The 21650-nt window shown below is 41.6% G+C and overlaps 1 protein-coding gene across 3 annotated transcripts in view; it reads right to left on the bottom strand.

Moving 5' to 3' along the window:
- The window catches only part of LAS1L (LAS1 like ribosome biogenesis factor), a 53343-nt gene that overhangs the window by 13619 nt on the left and 18074 nt on the right, over positions 1 to 21650 (bottom strand). For 2 of the 3 annotated variants that reach the window (XM_074834929.1, XM_074834930.1), the window contains exons 9-13: positions 20762 to 20977; positions 19391 to 19526; positions 18420 to 18799; positions 17525 to 17666; positions 2820 to 3235 (exon numbers count right to left, since the gene is read on the bottom strand). In XM_074834929.1, coding sequence (XP_074691030.1) covers positions 3145 to 3235; positions 17525 to 17666; positions 18420 to 18799; positions 19391 to 19526; positions 20762 to 20977 — 965 coding nt within the window. In that variant the 3' untranslated portion in view covers positions 2820 to 3144. Of the gene's footprint in view, positions 1 to 2819; positions 3236 to 17524; positions 17667 to 18419; positions 18800 to 19390; positions 19527 to 20761; positions 20978 to 21650 lie in introns of those variants that run through there. The other variant, XR_012624554.1, reaches the window with a different exon arrangement.

Raw genomic sequence — 21650 nt, 5'->3', positions numbered from 1 at the left:
ATTTAAACACTCATTTCCCTTACTAGGGGGGAGGTGATACAGTATCATTTATTACCACTGCTTTAACTTGTTGGGGGGAGGGGGGCTAAAGCAAACGAAAGGAAAATGATACACAAAGATCATGTCTGTCCAGATTTGCCTGAACTTCCCACCATTACCATGTTTGCTCTCTTGAGGGCCAGGAACCAGGTGATTCAGAAGACAGCACAAACCCAGTCAAAAACCAATAAAATATCTGTATTACGAAGCTGCATTTTCCTAATCCCAGGCCCTTTGTGCTTAATTTACATCCTCAAGTACACCACTCCTGAAAACAAGTACTAATTAGATTCCACAGGATATTACTGTTCCAGTTTTCTCCCCAAAACTGTAACCCCAGCTGAGGTCCTTGTCAGAGTAGCTGCCTTTGGGAATGAGAAAACAGAATATTAAAGACTTGAATAGCCAGGAGCAAATTATCCTAATTAGTTCCACTACTCTGTCCAATTACTTAAATTGAAAGAAATTCAAGAAGTGGAGAAAGCCAAAAGGGGTCACAGGCCACAGAAGCCCTGGACCCAGGCCTGAACTTCCTCAGCAACTCCTGTTTGCGTGACTTATTCCATAGAGTCCCAGCTTCTACCTCCAATCCTTCCGTTAGCTTCCCTTTGGAGATGTTTTTCCAGACATTAAAAATCTGTCTGAAGACAATAATTTACAGGCAGAAAGCAGTCTCAAGAAGTCCTGCCCAATGCAAAGGAAAAATCAAGTAATTTAGGGTTACATCAACATTGCCTCTCCTATCCCCATTCGGAATATGCTTCTAGCAAAGAAAGTAATTAGCCAAGTAAACTTTTACCAAAGGGGAAAAAAACCCATATGTAGCACAGTATTTGGCCAGCATCACCCTTTCCTTTTTGAACTGTGATGTCTGCACTGACAGACCTCAGAAGTACCAAATAGAGTAACTCTTCACTTACTTGCTTTGCAAGTCATTTGAACTGGCTGGCTTTAAACCTTAAGGTTATCTATGCATTTATTATGTATTATTCGTAGTAACATTGTAATTTGCCAGGTACTTGGGAAAGTAGCTACAAAACTGTTCCTCCTGTGAATTATTCAGATCAAAGACCAAGTTTCATAATCCTGAACAGAGCGATACATAATTGTCTAGGTTTTACACTTTCATTGTTTCAGTAGAAGCTCCTTCTTCACTTTTTAAAAATCAAAACATCTGTTTCTTTTCTCCAGCCATTCCCAACTTCTCTTTTTTTTTTTTCCCCTTTGTTTCAAGCCTGCCTCCCTGCCCCCAGTAACACTTTGTTTAAACTTCATGCCATTACTATGGCTTCTCCTCAGGTCTTGGTATTTTTTCTAAAGCATCTGGCAGTTTCGTGCTTTTCTACGTCATGCACAGCACTGGATTTAACTATTTTATTTGACTCTGCAACTAGCTCAAAGACCAGGATTTTCATCCCGTAATTCAGTGGATGGGTTAATGGCAGATACGCAGGGCAGTAACTACAGCTGACAAAGAAGCTACAGTAGCATGTGATTTTACCAAGTAAACCTTTACCAAAGGGAAAGAGGTGACGTAGAGGATGGTATTTTCCAGCATCACGCTTTGAACTGTTCTGCTTGTTTGCATGGACAGACCTCAGAAGTACCAAATAATAATATAAGTAATTTTACACTCTGAAATTCAGTAATAAAAGAACGAATCCTCTTCACTCAAACTTTCCTTAATAAGCTTGAGGAACTGCTGGGTAAAAGGAGAGATTTCTAAAGATCCTAGAAAGAGGAAGGGCTTACATGAAAAATCCCTCCTAACAGAGAGAAGTTGTTTTGCATTAGCACCGCTTGTTTTCAGAGAAGGAAATGTACACAGTATCTTCAGTTTTACAGAACTTTTGCCTGTCTGGTAAAGAGTAACTGCAGTAGAACAGGATGACAAAAAATTAGAACTAAGAAATAATACTTACACTGAGCTAACCCTTTACTTGAGAGTCAGCCCAAAGCATCCAAGCCGTTGTTCTAAACTTGCAATTCAACCCTATCCAATGTTCTGCTGAAGTCATATGTCCCTTTGTGTATCTTTCTACAGAACATCAGCACATAACACCAGCAGCAGCTCTACAGAACTAAGAAGATGCCATTTCACAATGCTGCACTGACATGTTCCTGTTTAGTTTGTAAATAGTGCAAATTGTTACACTGACCCAGAGAAAGGCTCTGTCTTACCCTCTAGTAGATACACTCCAACAAATTCTTACTGAGGAGTCCTGCAATAAGTACATGCTTAAACTCCTATCTTTTGACAGGTAATTGCAGAAGCCTCCAAGTTCCAAAAACCTTCAATACAGGTAAAGAAAACTGAATTTAGGAAAAAGTAGCTGGAAGTCCTTTTTCTCAACAACTTTCCAACAAGGTACTCAAGACCATTTCTGCAGTAATTGCACTAGCTCTCAGCAGAGACCACAGTATTAGTTACCAACCTCAGCAAAATCATGAATAGAAATATCATCAAGCAGAAAACTTCAATTAAAGATACAGTAGTCGCCTCAAGACTATGACTTGAAAAAAAACTGTGAGAAAAAAAATTTTTGAGGATATTTAAGCACTACAGTGCATTCAGCCACGGTATAACTAGGCTTAATCCCTAAAGCTTCCTGTGAAATCCTAGCTAGATGAAAATTGTAGCACAGTCTCTTTCTGGCAAAATCATGCAAACTCACACAGGACTGTCACTGAAACAGGAAGGGCTCAATAGTCTGGCCAATGGGGACCAGAGGACACTTCCAAGAATACCCGAGTGAAAAAGGAAAAACAGGATCCAGAAAGAAGGTTTGCCTTCGGCTGGTTATGTTTATTAACCACGAAAAAAATCAAGGAACACTGCGGGATTCCGAAGTACTCTGACTGTATTTGGCAAACATCAACTAGAGCTAAAAGTTCCTGATAGTGGTTAAGCAAGACAAGGGTTACTAGACATGGAACTTAGTAACACACGACCTTTATAAAATATTGATTTTACATGGTAAAAAATCAGTAAATCTTCACAAACAAACAAACATACATACATCCTGGAGTGGCTATTTCCCTATCACCATTACTAGTTCTTCCATGCCACTTATCTTGTGCAATACCGAAAGCTGCAGAGCTGTCTTAGAAAAGTTGAAGGCCACTTTTTATCTTATGGAAGTCATTCTGGGTCCATAACAATCCTCCTGTCACAGGAATATTCAATTCTGCAGAGCTGCGAGAGGAAGAGAAATAAAGCACATAAGCACTGAGCCAATTTAGAAGCTCACATCACCAAAATAATTTTGATAGCACCTTAAACTTGGTAACAAGTTTTATTTCCAACACAAAATGTTGTTTCTCATTTTTAGCTCTGAACATTTAGCTGCTGTATTGACCTTAGATTTTAATGAGTTTGTTCAAGATAGGCAACAACAGTCCTGAGGTGCCAAAGCACAGACCAAAGGAAAGGTCACCAGCTACTAACAACTGTGAGGGAGATACGACTTCAGAAATAACCACACAACAATTTTAATTAGAACCCTCATCTGTCCTGCGCAGCTAGGAATACAGGCTAATCGGGTGAAATGCTAACACAGCACGTAGTCAACATGAAAACGGTCTGTCACAAGTTACAAATGGTTCATTGCCTATACATTCTGCACACCGAAACTAGCCCTTCCTATGGCTTTGCAAAGTAGTGCAGAAACTAGTGCATTAACAGAGACTTTAAAGGAAGTTTTTTGGTGAATGCACAGCATGCTCAGTAATTTCTAATTTTAGAAGGAGGCTCGTTCTAACAGGTGTAAAATCCCTTTTCATTGCAGAAGTTACCCAGTTAGGGCTGAGTCCCAGGAGATCCCCCAAATAATGACCCATTTACATGACTTGCTAACACAGAACACAAAGGAACATCTAATGTTTTATACAGTATCCTCAGACATAAGGCACTGTCAAACACAAGGCTCAAAGAACAGCTGGAGAACATCTGTAAATCTTTCCCTACCCAAAGTTTTACTATGTGAAGGAACATAAATCACTACCACGTCATGAAGTAGGTCAGATAAGGATTTCTTTTACAATTTCTATTCATTTTACGAGAATGGTGAAGTTATCAATAAAACAAATCTTTAAAGGATCCACTTGAAACCTGCTATCTGACCTTGTGAAGAAAAAGGGAAAGTCTGGCTGTCTTGTACATCTTTTTCACTTTCTCTATTCCTTATGCCCGAGGAGAGCTCATGCACTCCTAGCTATCACCTAGCATCCTCCTGGATAATAATATAATCCCTGCCTACTCACTGTCTTTACCCTTCAGCACATATTAACCATCCCTCTCACCTACCTGCTTATGCATCTCATCCTTAGGACAACAGAATCCAGTCACTATCCATGACCATCAAATGATGAATCCCATTTTTGAAATGTCAGTGCAACTGCTTGATGCAATCCCTAAAGCAACTGCATGTCTGCAACTCCACCCTCAGAAAACTCTCCAATTGGTCGTTATTTGCCAAATTCGCCCCTGCTGTCAAGTAAAACTGACACTGGGAGTAAACAAAAAGCACATATGCTTATCACAAAAACCAAAACGTCTGTCTGAGGATGACAGCAGCTATTCAGAGCTTCAGAGGCTGTCACAGCAACGCTAAACACAAACTCTGACAACACACATACGCCAGAAAACCCACCAAAGAACACAGTCTTTTGGGACCAGGGAGGAAGGAACTGCAAGCTTTTCCAAAGAATCCAAGCATCGCAGGAACTTACGTCTCATGTTAAAACAAACCCAAAAAACCTCTGAAGACAGTAAATAATCTCTGCAAACAAGACTGAGATGTTTGGAAAGATTTATACAGCAACTTCAAGCTATACACCGAAAAACTCAATGCCTTTTTCAGGTGTTCAGTACTGGAATAACTGGCTAATAACTGGCAGATGACGCTGCTCAGAGCTCCTAAGAGACAGATAATTTCTCCTTTAAGGTCAAAACACTTCTTAGACACTCCTCGTTCAGATGAAACACTGCCAGAGGCCTAGCAGACAAAGCCAACACAGAAACATCACAGCTATCACACCCGGTGTAATGACTGACAGTCTTCCTCTGGCTGTTGGAAACTGTCCTGGAATTCAGCCTGCTAATGGGATAATTTTTCCTTCCTTGTGATGTATATTCCTCATCATTCATGACTTCACAGGCCTGCTGTCATTCCCAGGACAGGGGCTCAGGGGACAGTCACTGACATCATTCTCTGCCTTAACTGTACTGCAGGAAGGTTGCCAAGAGCAGGCTCATCACCACAGATCGACTGCGGGAGTACTGCCAACCAGAGTAACACAACTTTATTACTTGGGACACATGGGAGAAAGTGCCTTTTCTACAATCAGTGCTACTCTGTCCCCCAGCCACTTGCCTGCCACTAAAATTCACTGCTTTGGGTTGGATTCAGCTCTTTTTGAACTATTTTGCTTCTCTGAGACTCAGGCTATTCTGTTTTGGAAACAGCATGCTTGTCTGGGAACATCTGATGGCAAACCAGAGAAACCGTGTGTAAAGGGTTCCAACAAGAGGCCAAATTGTGTGGTAAGTGGCAGGCAGAAAAACAGGAGCAGGGAAAGACCAAAAAATGACTTATCCAGCAGCCTTGTAGGGGAAAACTTTGTGGATAGCTAGGCTGTTGCTTTCAGCATAGGGAAAGCACATTCTCCAATTTTTGGAACCTCCATAAACAACAACAAAAACAGAAAAAGAAGTGAAACCCCGGAATTGAGATGGGCTTGACTGTCTCTCAAGATTGAGTTAATCTTTAAAAGGGAAGGGACGTTGTCAGCTAAAACCTATTTTTCCTGGTACGCAATCAAGTTTTGCTACAGATTCATAGAAGCTATTTAGTAAGAAGCAGAGGCCTCCAACAAGGCAGGCAGAATTCAGGCAGATGTTAAAGAATGCGGCTTAAATGCATCATAAGATCACCAAGAGGTCCACTCTTGTCTGTGGACCTGGTGAATGAGGGAGGCAGCAAGAGGTTCTGCTTCTGTTACACGCCTTGTCCAAATCCCTTTTTCCAAATTAATGTCATACTCCATCCTCCAGAAAACCCTTTGTGCAGTTTGTTACCTTCATTTACTTTAAGTCTGTGGAGCCAGGCCACAGCTTTTAGAAAGGGCATGTCCCATTGCCTGTGCTGCAGATGCTTTTTCCAAGCATCTTATGGATATTTTCAAAGTAAAGCACCAAATTTTCACAATCTCCCATAGCATACTGCGGTACCCCTACAGCGAGGCTGTCAGAACAGCTCCCTGCAGATAGAGAAGTTGGAGGGCAGTATCAAAGAAGTAGTAAATAGCAAACATCTGTTCTGGAATAACCCACATGAACCCTTTTGAAGGGGAAGCAGAAACCCCACATAGGTGCAAGACAGCGGAGAAAGTTTCTGCACAGAAGAATACATAAGAAGGAGCCAAGACAGTCTGCTCCCCTCTGCCTCTGGACAAGTCAGAACCTTTCCGATGCCACGTGGCCCTTGGCAAACGGAGAAGGTGCTGTGCAAGAGAAATGAAGAATGAACAAGCTGCTGTTGTAACACTGATGAAACTTGGATTGTTCTCAGGCACAGCTACAGGAATGAATCAGGTGCTGCTGCTTTTTATTTGTGGTAACAACAGGTTTTCCTCATGTTTCTTTCTGAGCTTTTTTCCTTGGCCTCCTGCCAGGCTGTGATCCGAGTGGCAGAAACTGTCTGCCCCTTTCACCCACACAAAGAGATGCAGAAAACCGTTACTTTTGGCCTGGTATGTGCTTTTTCATTTTCTACATGGGTATCTTCTGGTAACACAAGCTGCATGACACATTACACTGTTCAAAAACCAGCAAACTGGAGGCAGCACATGAGGTGAAAAAGAAAACCACCTCCTTGGCTGAATATAGATGAAGCTCTTGCAATTGCTCCTCTCTGCACCTTAGGCCACATGGAAAGCAATTCCTGGGGGCAGAGGGGAAAGCAACACCTGCTGGCTTTTTCAGAGTCTGCACAATGAAGCACTGAAATCTATTTATCTGGCTTGCAACTTTTTAGTCTGCAGTCAAAATGCAATCAGTCCTCAGCATGACTAAATCATATTTCAAACTAGAGTCCAGGCATCTTCCTCTAAAGGAACCTAGTGCTACTGGTAAGGGAAGGAAACATAAATTGGTCAATTAGTTTGATCTAGACTGTTGCAGAATTTGATATGCCAACATGAGAGACAGACTTTCCTTTTGACAAAGTATTTGCTGCTTGTGACCCACTTGCTGAAATGGTTTACTGGCAGGCCTAGAGAGAACTCTCAGTCAGAGGTGAAGGGACAGCATAATACTTGCTAACCTATGAGAACTCTACCATTTAATGAAAATAAATATTTAAACACTTTTTTTTCCCCCACAGTCAATCATAGATCAAAAGATCTTCAATTCTGAAGCCAATAAAGAAATAATCAGTCTTTCAAAAATGAGAAAAAAAAAAAAAGAGACGTATCTGTTTCTTTTGCGGGCTATGAAAGACTTCAAATACTGTTAAGGTGAACAGAAGTTGCACAATGAAACCAAATCCACAACCTAAACACTCCCATGTTTGCACTCTGAGTAGCCAGAACTAGGTGCTTCAGAAGACAGCACAAAACCAAGCAGAAAAATAGATTATGTATTAAAAGTTGCTTTTTCCTAATCCCAGGCCCTTTGTGGTTAACTCCTGAAAACAAGTACTAACTACATTTCACAGGTTAGTCTTACTGTTCCTACAAATACCTCAAATTAGTTTTCATTTTGGACAAAAGTGGTTACATGTGGAAGCTTCTTTTCAGTTAGTTTTTAGGTGATTTCTAAAACTACTTCAGCAGTTTATTACCAATTTTCACTGAGGAAGTAGGAAAAGAAGTGAGCAGAGATATTTTCACAGAATCACCGAGGCTGGAAGAAATCTCTTAAGACCATCTAGTCCGATCCTCCTGCTGGGGTCATCTGGAACAAGTTGCCCAGGCCCGCGTCCAGCCAGGTGTTGAACGTCTCCAAGGACAGAGGCTCCACAGTCTCTCTGGGCCATTTATTCCAGTATTAACTACCTTTTAATTCAGAGTGACCGGGATCAAACAACCTGCTGGCAGCTATGCCTTGCATGCCCTTCTTCTTAAGGATAAGAAATGTCACCTTTGTGTGCTCGCTCCTGCTCTTTGAGGACGCTGCTTTCTGTAATACAAATTTGTCCCAGGCCATTCTACTACTGCACTGAGACTGAATTTCTAGAAAACAAATCCAGCACCAGGTCACTGCATACTTCCCATGTCATGATATTATTTTTACTGTTTTTTTAAAAAATATTTAAATAAACAAATTGAGATTGTTCTTTTCTTTCACTGAAAGGTTCCAGTGAAGCTGTTCTCAGTGACTACTACTAGTAGTGATCTTGAACAGTTTAAGCCAAGTGAGAGCCATTCCATGCCTATGAGTAGTTTAAATTGTGTTCAGTGCTGCTGCATTGATGCATTTATTCACACTGATTTGCATCACCCAACTGCCCAGTTTTAAGAGAAGGGGGTAAAAAAAAATCTCATGCAGCTACATTTAAGATACTGCTTCTAACTGAAATGCATTAATTAGACATCTTCAGCTAAATGCCCTTCCTTCCATTTCAACCCCACAGTTCTCAATGGTACTGGGGAACCACAAGGCAAACAGTATCAAGCAGTATCAGAAAGTATCTACCTTAAGAAGCAAAGCATGTCACACCACTGGAATGTGTGCAGATAACCAAATTCAACTGCACACAGTCATAAAACACGGTGGACTAGGGAAGAACAGACAAGCTGGTCATCCTGAATCCCTCTGCAACAGACAAGTCATTTCCAGAATTTTATCTTCCACTTTACCTTTAAGCTGCCTCCATATTCCCTCTGCTCCCCTGCTATCTTCTTGGATTCCAACTATCTCCTTCTGTCATTTCCTAATAAATGCAGGAACCTCCCTCTCTCCTCAAAAAGGGCTGAAGCCTTCTCCAAAGGAAAAAAACTCAAGCTTAACACTAAGTGCTTCCATTTGGGTAAGGCCCCAACAGCTCTGTTCTGTACCACAACTCAGCTTTTGCAGTGCACCACAACACTACTTGTTTGAAAACACTGTATTAAATCTGTAACAGTACAGAACAGGGTAGGCAAAAACCCTGCTGTGGGCTCAAAGGAATGCCGATGTTAGAGAATGTTTTGAGCCTAATCTCAGTTTGTTTGCTAGTTTAGGGCAGACAGAGCTTAAAGTTGAAACCAAAACTTTCTTGCTTGATACAAGACAACCCAGGGCAGATAGTGCTGAGGTAGGAAACACACCAGCAGAAGTGATAATTAGGAATGAACCTTTTACTCACCACTTCAATCCTATTTTTCTAGTATAAAAATCACCGAGACTGCCATGCTAAATCTTCACAGCATTAGTGAGATAGATTCTTTACTCTGGCCTCTATTTCCAGCATTCAAAAGCAGGCTAGAGCCAGCTTCCTGCTCTGCTGCTGCAGCCATATTTTCCCTTGAAATGAGCACAAGTCTCCCAGATTCTGTTACAACTACTCCAGCTCACTCTCCATGCCCATCTCTGGCAATAGGGGAACGCAGGTTTGTCAGTGAGAAATAGTTTGTCATCTCTCCCTGTGCCTGTTCATGCCTAAATACAATATGATGAAACATGCCTCCAGACATCAGACCATGCTCCTTTTCCACACGTTTGCTTCTTCTCCAATATCAAAAGCAGTTAACAACAATAAATAAAAATTAATCCATCTTCTGGATTTGCCAGAGGGTTTTGATCCTCTTTTTCCTGTCTTTTAGACTAGAAACACTCTTTGAACCAGTACTGCCTTGTATAGCTTTACAGCCATGACACCACTGGTGCCTTAAGGCACTTCAGTGCCTTTGTGCCACAAACAGGCGCAGCGCAGAAGCCAAGGAGGTACAAACGAGAAGAATGATTTGAAGCAAAGTCTCAGGTTCTTTTGAGTTACCTTCCAGTCAACAAGGTCTTGTAACTTACACAAGAATCATGTAAGAGCAATTGTAAATCTTGTCATTGACATTATTTAAAATGAGGTCTCTTCAAAGATGACAGCAGCAAATTCTGATTAAAGCAAGTTTCAAGACAATTTACAAATTCCTAGAAGCAATTAATGATATACCTCTACAGCAATTTCACCACTGAATATACGTTGAAATTGTTTCATATTAAAATATGAAGAAAAGGCATGCACCAATCTATGCAGAAGACTATTTTCAAGACAATATAAAAGAACCAGCCTACAGTTGAGTAAAAACCAGTGTGACCTTTGGTATTTTAAGTCTCCAGGATACTACTTTTCCAGCAAACTTCCGCTATGCTTGTCTTAGCTGCTACATGTTCCACCCAAGATGTGGCTGAACTTTGGGGTTAGCAAGATGATTCCTTAAGCACCTGCTTTGTAAATAGTTTTGGTTCTCTCTGCAGTAAAGAGTTCAAGAAGTACAAGCAATTCTGTGCTACACAGACCAGGCAACACACTCTCTGCAGGTCTGCAATGCAGCAGTTAGTGGGGACTCATTCTGCTTCTGTAACATAATCATGAGGCACTGCACTGCAGCAGAAATCAGCTCTTAGGCGATTTCTTCAGGAAGGCAGCTACATCACGTACATCACTCTCCCTCTTCTCTTATTTCCATGCTATATGAAGAGAACTGAATACTGTAGGTAAAAAGTGAATGATACCCTCAACCTTAACTGCAAGATATTTACTGGTGGCTCAGGCTTCCCCTCCCTTTTTTAAAGCAAGGTTTCTAAACCAGCTTGTGTCACTGGTTTCACTGATGGCTAGTTCCATGGCAACATCAGTACAAGCCTCTCTGCAAAGCACGACCATAGAAATTCCACCCTTGCCCCCAGGACAGGCATTGCAGAAAAGGTCTAATTCTCTCCAGGACAATGTATTACTTTGCACTATAAAATGAAATGGCAGCTTCCTTCTAACCATAAAGCTATGAACAATCAATCTACACCAAGCACTGTCCTGAATTCCTTTATGTCACTGCATGTTTTTTCATATCCTTGCAAGCACCAAATAACTAAGCATTACCTACAAGAAAAGCACCAAAGAAACTGGAAAAAACAGATACTTCCAGCTGTCCATTTGCAGATACCAAGAGGAGTGGCTTGGCACACATGAGAATTTATGATGCAAATTACGTCTCCCTCTTCCAGAAACAGAGGAGCTGTGTGCCTTGGCAAACGTTTCCGTTCTGTTACCGGCAGCTTATTCTCCAAGTCAGGGTAGGGGCCACAGTCAAGTCTGCAGACAAGTACTATCCTGAAGATAACCCGTGTTATTCTGAGGTTCTTGCCTCTGCTACATATCTTTAGCAAAATTTCCCATTACACAAGTATGGTATAGAGCAGAAATTCCTGGAAATTTATATACTTCAGCAAAGCCTTAAGCCCAAGAACCTCTTGGAAACCTTCAGCTGGCTGGCAGACAGCTTTTTCTATCCTATAACAATATATTTGCTCTTCTGTATACAGACAGGTTGACCTAGCATTTCCCCATAGCCATGTCTGTTCTGTATGACTTGCTGCTTCTTTTCACATACCCAGAAGCAAGGATCCCTTATTTCTAATTTGTTGTAAGTAACGGAATCATAAACAAGTTTTAGAAAGTAAAACCTAGAGATCATTACCTAAAGTATGGATAAGTAACAACTCGCCTGCGGAAAATCACTGAACACTGCATTCTAAATAACGGCTTACAAATAAAGAAAATGGTTCATTTGTAACTATGAGATTCCATTTCAGTATCTAATTAGCAGTATAAATATTTTTCTCATTTTATTTTAAGACTAGAGCGACTCTAAAGCTATGCATTTTTTTTTTAACTTGCATGTTGCAGGTTGTTTATGACCAAGTACAAATCTGACTTTCCAATGCTTTTTACAGCACGGAGGGGAGAAAAATACCCCTGACAATTTTGTTATGAGAGAAGCCTTTTAAGAAAACAGCCATGCATATTTCCTAGACTATATACATTCAGGGAGAAGAGAGGATGAATGCATCCTAGGAGAACTTCCAAAGCGTGCATCATGCTGTTAGGGTCCAGATTCGGCTGCACATCGGCTCCACCATGTAAAAGTGTTTGCACTGGCTGAGATCAAAGGTCTCAGTTGCCCGTCTCCAACTATGTGCAAAAGCAGATGCCTAAGTAAGCACACAAGCACAGAAGAGCAGAACAGTGTTCCCAATTACCCTCCCACCTGCCAGCAGTTTGTGAGTCAGAAACCTGCTGAGCCAAAGGTCAGCCTTGTGTTTCCATGCACTTGTTAATGTGTGGGTGTTTGTTTTGTGTTTGGGGTTTTTTCTCAAGATCCTTTAAATATGTCTTTGCAGACTATTCAAGCAAGAATCTCAAAGCACCTTCACAGACATCGTAACTCCCAGAACTACAGCTCCAGCTTCCACATTAATGACACTGTGATGCTTTGCTCCTGAAGCATGGTAAGGAAAGCAAGTTTGGGAAAGCCAGAAATCTTACCCACTTTGGACATTTAATGGATTTGCAAAAATCCTAACAAGTTTTACCTCCCCAAACTCTTTCCTACTACCCTTATGTGCCCTCCAAATCCAAATAATTAGATGACATTTATTCTGAAGTCGCAAGAGGTGATATTAAGTCAGGGACAGACTGGGAGCTTTACCAAGTCACCATTTAATCCTAACATTCAACTACTGCTTGCCAGTGCTGTAAAGCTGCTGAGCCTTGAACTGCTTCACATGACTCACTGCAACAACTGAGCATCACAAAAGCAGCTACAAGTGTCAGAGTTCGATAAGAAGAAGAAAGGAACATAACACTGAACATACAGCAGGACCAGGTGGTTGCTTGCTTCATGGTTCTGCTTTCTAGTTGTTAGGAACTATCATGGAACTCTAAACCCAGAGGACTTTTTCTTGCTGGAACATAACAAAAATACATTGGAAACACTATCTAGAAAACATCTCCAGCTGCTAGTACCCACTACTGAGCCTTTCTTATGAAGGGCTAGCAAGCAAAACTTGTAATGGTAGTAGGAAGAGAGGTTTAGTGGGGATTAAATGAAAGCAGCCAAAACCAAAGCAAAAGCAATGAGAAGACAATTACCTTGCTGATGACAAAGCAGTAGAAGCTGCAAGGTGTTTGGCCAGCGGCAGGAGCAGCTAGCAGTATACTGATGGCACAGACTTTTGAAGAATTTGGGATATAGGAGAATGTTGTCATGGTGATAAATCTCAATTCTTCCCCTTCCCTGTGAGAGTACAGGAGCATATTGCCACTGTTGGCACTTGTGCTCAACGCAACAAATAACTACCTGCTCACTCTCACCACCACAGATGCTGGAAGCTGCAGCAGAACGACTACTGGTACGGGAGGGAAAAGGAGGCAAAGCAGATGGAGCTGGGAGACCAGTAAAAGAACAAGCAGATCATCTCTCCAACCACCTGCGACTAGAGGATTAGAGGTAAAAAAAACGGACGCAGGTTACTGAAGATCCCAAACCACTGCTGTTACCACATAACGTGTGGAATAAAAGCAACAACGATAAAATATTGGTAAGCACACCAGCTGCAAAAATTGGGCAGCTCCATAGCAATAGTTTCTGCTTGCTATTTTATCTCCTAAAATACTCACATTTTTGTGGATTTTTTTCCTCTTCTGATGGTCTTTTGCACTACCCCTCCTGATACCAAGCTTAGCCTATTGATAAGAGGAATCTGGCAAGGATGGAGTTTGTATAATCTCACCTAGGCTCCCTTTCCCAAGGAAGGTTGGACCAGCTGATCTTTTGAGGTCCTTTCCAGCCTGAGCTATTCTATGACATCATGTTACTTGGAATGGAACAAAGACGCACGTGAGATGACTTATATTCCATGATAATTTGACCAAACTTTTCTATTCTTAATTCTAGTCTAAATTTTGTTTAGCACAGATGTTTGCACACTCAGAGTAAAGCTGTCAATAATCATACTTCAATATTAGCACTCACTTTAACTCCTGCTAACACTAGCAAAGATTTTGTTCATCTCCAAAGCAAAACAAAAACAACAACAAAAGTAATTTTAGTAAATGTTTATTAACAAATAAATTGAGTAATATGTCCTGTGGATTTTCAGACAACAGACTTTAGTATGGCCAAGTTCTAGCTCCTCTAACATCTACATCAGCGGTATGATATAAAGCTTATATCTAGAGGAATTCCTTTGCTTATAGAGCAGAACCTGGAATCATTAGGTGATTTTTAATTCCCATTACTCCAGAAACCACTCCAAGACATATACTGGGATTATAGAACACCTGAAGCCTACAAGTCACAAAGGGCACATGCTACAGCTGGTTTCAAGGAGCAGCTTACAAACAAGCCAGATCAGTGAATCACACTACTCCACGCACACCTCATTACAGCCTCTGTAATGATGATTCCAGCTACCACACACAGAAAAATCAACTGAGCCCATGAGGATCAGATTAAAAACCCCCACCCATCTCTTGTCAGACCCTGCTGGCTAGATGCCAAATGGTACTGATTACTTCAGTCAATTAGAATTCTGTTGCAGGTCCTTATTCTTATCAGTGGTCTCACCTACCTAAACATCAAGTCAAACAGCTTTATGTTTAAAGTCTCTGAGATCAAGCGTTCTATCATTTGTGACTACAGTGAGGGTGCCAGGGCTCTGCAGACTAGAAGCAGATAGGCAGATTCCAGGAATTTGCCTTATTCCCAACACCAAACATGTTGCAAGAAACATGATTCATGGCTGGCTGACATCAAAGGGCTCTTCCGCAGAATCAAAAGGGGTTTTTTGCACCTAGTAAAGACTCACTTAACTTTTGGGAATGAGAAACTATCAGTACACAAATACCTGCTCTCCTCACAGTCTGAGAGAAAATTCATGCAGTGCTCAAAGCATAGGTCTTGTCAGTGATCAACATCATTCAAGAGAACTCAAAAAAGGGTAACTTATTTAACCTCTTGATACAGACAGCCAGGTTTTGTCCTGCCACTCTTAGAAGTGTTGGAACTAAGGACTTCATTAAGTATTTGGACCATTAGAAAGAGGAGCAGTAGGAAAGGATAGTTTCTTTTTTATTACCTAGCTATCTCTGAGATGCTAAATTTACATTTTGATTGGATGAATCAAGCAGAAACAAAACCCTCTCAGCAGGCCTGAACTGACAAAAGAGCAGACTAGTCCCAGGGAGGATGACCAGGAGGATGGAGAAGAGTGGAAATCTTGCTCTTTGGAAGGTCTGGAACTGGGAGCTAATCTGAGGACAACTCTGAATATGTAAAAATACGAATATGCGCAAGAGCTCTTCCCAATGCAACACCCAAGGCTGCATGACTGTCACTGTTGTTCACATTTTTTGGAAGCTACTAGATTGGGCCCATCAACTACAGGGGAAGAAGCACTGACTATAATGTTATCCTATCAAGTGTTTAAGAAAGTAACTGCCATGTATTTATATTCTGAAGTGTTCCTTGGATTAAAATACATATAAACCCATCTTCTGTTGTGTATGTGATGAAACTGATTTGACAGCTTATAGCATTCAAGCTCGTTTGACTTCAAAGGGTGAAATAATGACCCTATTAAAATGTCTTCAGCGGGATGGTTTAACTGGGTAAGTTTCATTTAGTAACAGAGGTGATCTAAGTAAAGTTTTAGAGAATGCTACCATTATTTCCATGACAACCTGTCTGTCTTTACTGAGGTCAAATCTGCAGCTTAAATTACTAGCTGCAGCTCTGAAAAGGTCACTGAGCAATGCCAACATACTGTGGCTGAGGATCCGAGCCCTAGTTAATAGAGACAGAGTCTTCACAAGCCTGCTAATAACTTCCAAACTGCTAAACAGCAGTCTCTCATAATCCTTGCAATGGTTTCTTTTAGAAAGAGCAGGAGGAATGAAGATGGTAAGATTATAAACTTTCTCAAAGGATACCATGGAAATCATATTTTTGATTGTCAATTATGCCACTGTATTTAACTTTCAGATAGTGCAAAAGACCCAAGGAGTGAAAAACAAAAGTACACTCCCAGAGGGGAATGAGAACAGCAGCAATTACAAATAGCTCTCAGACTTGATGACAGGAAAAGACAGGAGACAAATGCAGAGAGGTAAGTGTTGAGTATATTCTTTCAGCTTTGAAGGGTGATAGCTAGGGCTTCATGAATTAACTTCGGATGACACTGGTGAGTTGTCACAGCAATACAGGCAGCAGTAACTTCTGTCAGACTGTGTCCATCAATAATCACAGAATCCCAGAATCATCTCGGTTGGAGAAGCCCTTGAAGATCCTCCAGTGCAACCATGAACCTCACCCTGACCGTTCCCAACTCCACCAGATCCCTCAGCGCTGGGTCAACCCGACTCTTCAACCCCTCCAGGGATGGGGACTCCCCCCCTGCCCTGGGCAGCCCATTCCAACGCACAACAACCCCTTCTGCAAAGAAATACTTCCTAAGAGCCAGTCTGACCCTGCCCTGGCACAGCTTGAGGCCATGCCCTCTTGTTCTGGCGCTCGTTCCTTGGTTCAGGAGACTGTCAGACTACTAAAGCATACTGTCACACTAACACAGTACAAATAAGCAGCAAGAGCTTCCTGTTGCGGTGGAGAAAGGTGAGGAGAAGAGAGGTTGTCTCATGCTGAGTTAACCATAGGATGAATAACCAAGACTGCAGTGGCACAGACCTTACTCAGGAAGCACACACACTACAGTCTCCATTTCACATGTACAGAAGAGACATGTTTGCATTCGCTGATGTGAAACTCTCAGCATATTCACACCCCAGTTACGTACAGCCAATTCCTTCCTCAGGTGTTAGGAAATAATCTGCAGTCAACCACCTCCTGTGGCCACCTTCTCTCCTCATCTCCAAGCTTTTCCACTAATGCACCTCAAAGTGCTTCAGCAATCCACTGGGCATTTTCGAATGACTCCTCCTTCCTATACAAGATTAGCTAGTCTGGGAACTGACACTGGGGGAGGCTAAACGACTTCCAAGGCTTCTAGTCCTGAACACTTTAATTGCACAGTTCTTCCCATTAAGGTCATTCATCCCAGCGTATTGCCAGGCAGATCCTGCACCAGCTCTCAGTAGCTTGTTTTAAAAATTCCGCACTTCCAGACTGGTAACTCTAAGGGATCAACAGACTGTATCTTACTAACAGCATCAGGCAACACTGAAAGTTGTCAGCAGAGTCTGAGAGCAGATTGTTACGTTATTACACCAGCACTGCAAAGGTCCTTCCAGACACACACATTACTTTAAAAATCTGTGAAAAGTGCAGTTAGTAGACATTAGAAATAGTAGTAGGTATTTGGGTCAAACTACTTAGTCAGAAGTAAAAAGGAAACCTCATTTTTAATTTTTTACATCATACAGTACAAGGCACAGAGACACAAACGCACTTTGTGGTTCAGGGCAAAGTCCTGCCCACAGGACTTACTCACTTTGTGTTGGGAGACTTCCACTCATCTCTCACTGGCTGATCAAGCAGGGACATCATGGAATAATTATCCAACATGAGACCGTCAGGGTCATCTGTCTGACCTGGGAGTTTCCCAAGAGGAAAGTCTTTCCATCGTACTTCATCTGGGTAAAAACAGTACATAAACAAGAAGTCTGCAACCGTGGGGTACAAGAGTTCCTTGTCTTCTAATGGCTGCTCTTCTTCCTTTAAATATCACTTTGCCTTCAACTCCTCTCCACCAGCCTCCTCCTCCTGTCTTCAAGTCCTTCCATAAATCACTCGTCCAAAAATCTCAGCTACAGAACCCTCCACCCCAACAAGAAAGTACAGCTACCATAATAAAGCTAACAAAATACTGGCTATACCGTTTATTCCCTCTAAAAAACTTGCCTTTCTCCTTTCTTTTGCTTGCCATGATGTCATAACAGCAATTTTTCTGGAACACGGAACTTATGAGCATGTGACTGGTGCTTTCCAGCACAGCCAAACTGTGCTCTCAAATACCCCCAAGTCTGACAAACAGAAGTCCAAGAAACATTCAGATTTTCTTTGCCATTCACAGCTGGCATATATGCTGCCCCATCAACTGAACACACTGAACTTTTAAACAGCTTGGAAAAGCCTGACAAAAAAATGTAATGGGGCAGTAACAATATGCTCCTGGAAAAAGCACTCACAGTATTTTAAGAATTTAAGAGAGGTAACTCCTGCACATGAACAGAAGACTGGAAAAAACCAGTTTTCAGTGATTTGGCATTTAGATGATTCTGAAGCACACTTTAATTCTGCCCAGGCCCAGAGGGCTGAGATGCCTCTGCATTTCAATTAACATTTGCCAGTGACGAAGACTATCTCTCAGAAAGTCATTTTTTTACCTGCAGTAATCTGCCAGGCGGACCCTTGCAGTGCTGCCCTTTTCTCAGCAATAGCCACCATGTTCCCAGAATGAGCCAGTCCTTCCAAAGGATTTGTTTCAGTTACCATCTCTTCTTCCTCTTCCTCCACCTCCTCTACACCATCATCTCTCTCCAGCACATCATCTTGTTTCTCTACAGCTTGCCCTTGATTTTTAACCTGATTTTCTTGCCTGGCCCTCCACTGTAAGCTCTCTATAGTGTAAATTGGCTGTTCACTGCAGTCTGAAGAGAGTCCTGGACTGGACAAAGGGCCACCTCCTTCTGTGTAAACGGAAGCAAGATAGAGAAGATTCTTCCGCGAAGAACGTGGCAAGCGAGGTCTCATGATTGTGAGAATCCTAGAAAGGAAAAAGGCAACGTAAAAAAGTCTTAAAAGCAAAAGAGATTCCAGACTAAGGCTTATCAAGCTGAGCAGCCTTTTAAGTGTGAGCTTCCTCTAGAACAGCTCACGCATATATCTCCTCTAACAGGCAAATCTGATTATTCCCTGGTGGGTGGATGCTGGAATACTACCTCATGTGATTAAAATTAAGGACCTGGCATACTTCTAACTGAATTCTTGTTTTGTTGTTTTCATGGGAAGGTTACCACTTGTGCTAAATTGGTATCACCTGTATAAGCAGTTACATCTCTGCTACCAAGTCACTTTTCTTCTGACCAGGTTGCTTCTTTAATACCTCCTCAGATAATCTCTGCTTTCATTTTGAAGGTGCAATCCTTTTAAATTCTTCTCCTCCTTCTCTTTGTAGAATCAATGGGGAGATGAGCAGCAACAAGCAGGGCTTTACATGTACCTGCCCCAATTTCTACTAGATGCAAAGGGAGGGAAGGGAACGCAGCTATAGCTCAGCATATCACAAGGGAGCTGGCCTTTGGGGGTACAGAACACCGTCTGCCATCCCTCTTCTAGGTCACGGGATCAAACTTACAGCTGAAGAAGGTGTGGGGTTGCCCAGCAGGGAGCTTCCAAGCAGTTATCGGTCAGTCTTATCCACTGCAAAGGAACTTTATGGAGGAACAGCTCCTTCACAGACACCTGTTTGTTACAGGGCTGTCTTTTCTTCCCTTCAAAGGAGATAATGAAAACAACAAGGTGCTTAAAACTCATTACAAATATGCCTTTCGTCCTTTTGTATTTTTACTGGAACACTCATTCTCAAATAAGCTGGCATTCCAATCCACGTCCAAGACCAGATGTACTGACCAAATACATCAAGGCTGTTACCAGGGACTTGTGAACACACTGACAGCTAGGATGTGACCACAGACATTCCCAAGCTGGTTCTGTACATGCCATCCCAAACAGGAAAGCCAGAAGATGTGGTTGTACAGTACTGTCCCAAATAAATGCAGTGTACTGCTTCTGAGACCTGAGATCATTCCAGACAGCACTGCAGTGAGTAGACTGGGAGCTACCACCATTCAGGGATCTTGGTACACAGTAGATACGCTCAGCGCTGACTGAAAGCATCAAACATTAACTCAGGACTGCCACAGATACTGGCAAAACCTTGGTGCAGACTGAGCCAGACGCAGAGGACAGAAGAGGTGGCAGAATTAACCAGCTGGAAACCTCCTCAGGGATACAGCATATCGCAGTATGAAAGTCCTGTTAACAGAATTCCTGTGACACGCTTTGAATAATTAAAACTCATCTGTGCCCCTGTCTCTGGAGAGAAACGTGCAGTTTGCCAATTTAAACAGTTCTACAGAGTTAGGAACAGAAAACAAAATATTACTTACTACTTTTGTGTAAGTTCAGAAGGCATGAAAATCCTGTGATAGGATTAAAAAAGGACAGCAAGAGTGCCTAAGTATTTTGTAAAGGCAGGCTTCTGTTAAGTGAGGAAAAAACTGGGAACAGGGAACTCGTAACAGGTTGCATATAACATCTTTATTTGTTATCTGCTACCGTTATTTCCTACAAGTACTAATATCTGGAAAAAATAGCCCTTAAGGGCCTGATCTTTCATGGGAGGGATTGACTTCTATCTTGAGGAGGCTGCAGCAGAGTTGCCATAACAATTTCAATTTTTTGCTAAGAAATGCATGACATACATAAGCTGCAGGTTGAAAAGTGTACGAAATGCAACAATAAAAGCTCTACGTTCACATCACAAAATGTAATAATTACGTTACTACACTTTCCATCTGAAGGTCACACCACTCTTCCAGTTTTCGCAATAGTACAGAAAAGACTGTTAGGTTTGGGGTTTTTTTTTTGTTTTGTTTTGTTTTGGTGTTTTGTTTTTGTTTTTGTTTTTTTTTTTTTAACACACAGAAGTTCCAGACATACTCACCAGCGTTTACTTTGGCAATGCCAGTCAGCATCTCAGAAATCCAGTTGATCAAGAACTGAGGCCGGAGTTCTGAAGAGTCAGAACATTCCTTCAACTCCATAAACATTTTCTCTATTAGGATCTGTGTAAAACTTCGGGAAAGGAGGCCTGTCAGTAAAGGCTGCCAAAAGCAGTAAAATGTCTGAGGAATTTTGAACTGCCATACCTCTTTATTTGCTGCAATAAGAAGAAAAAAAATAGAGAAGCCAAAAATCACTGTTTTGTAATTTTCTGTGAACCACGGGTGTGACACTTGTTACAAAATGAAGTAGTTTGTTCTAAGATCACTGGTTCCAGGGTATTTCATGGGATCCTCGCTGAACCTGGAACTATTATTTTCTTATGCTAGGGAAGTAAAATAAGCAGCAAATTGATACTTAATACAAAAGCTCAATGAAAACGAAAAATACAATGCCTGATCTAATCACATGGTAAGCCAGCGGAAAAATCTACCTCTTTTGCTATTCCCTTTCCAGTTTCAGCTTATTTCACATATAATGGAGAGCTATCCTGTCCAAAAATGTACTGCAAAAAGAAGACACATGGAGCAAAGCAACATAGGATCAAAAAGCTCCTAAATTTTCACTACTATAATATAGTCACAGAAATTTGAGGATGTTTCTTGGAATGTTCTTTGGCTGGTGTTTCCAAGAGGTCCCCAGGAAAGAGACAAACTACTAATTCTCATTGACTCTAGATACCTAATACTCTTGCAGAAAATCCATGCAACTCCACATGTACGGGCAGCAGCATGGAACTAAGATGTAACTGGTGAGTGAGGCTCAAAATAAACCATGTAGATTTGGCTCAAATCTTCAGTGTAGAAAAGAAACTAGTGGGAGTTCATGAA

The sequence above is a fragment of the Strix aluco genome, chromosome 10, assembly GCF_031877795.1.
Source record: "Strix aluco isolate bStrAlu1 chromosome 10, bStrAlu1.hap1, whole genome shotgun sequence".
In the NCBI taxonomy this organism is placed as follows: domain Eukaryota; kingdom Metazoa; phylum Chordata; class Aves; order Strigiformes; family Strigidae; genus Strix; species Strix aluco.
This window is presented reverse-complemented; position numbering and strand designations above follow the sequence as displayed.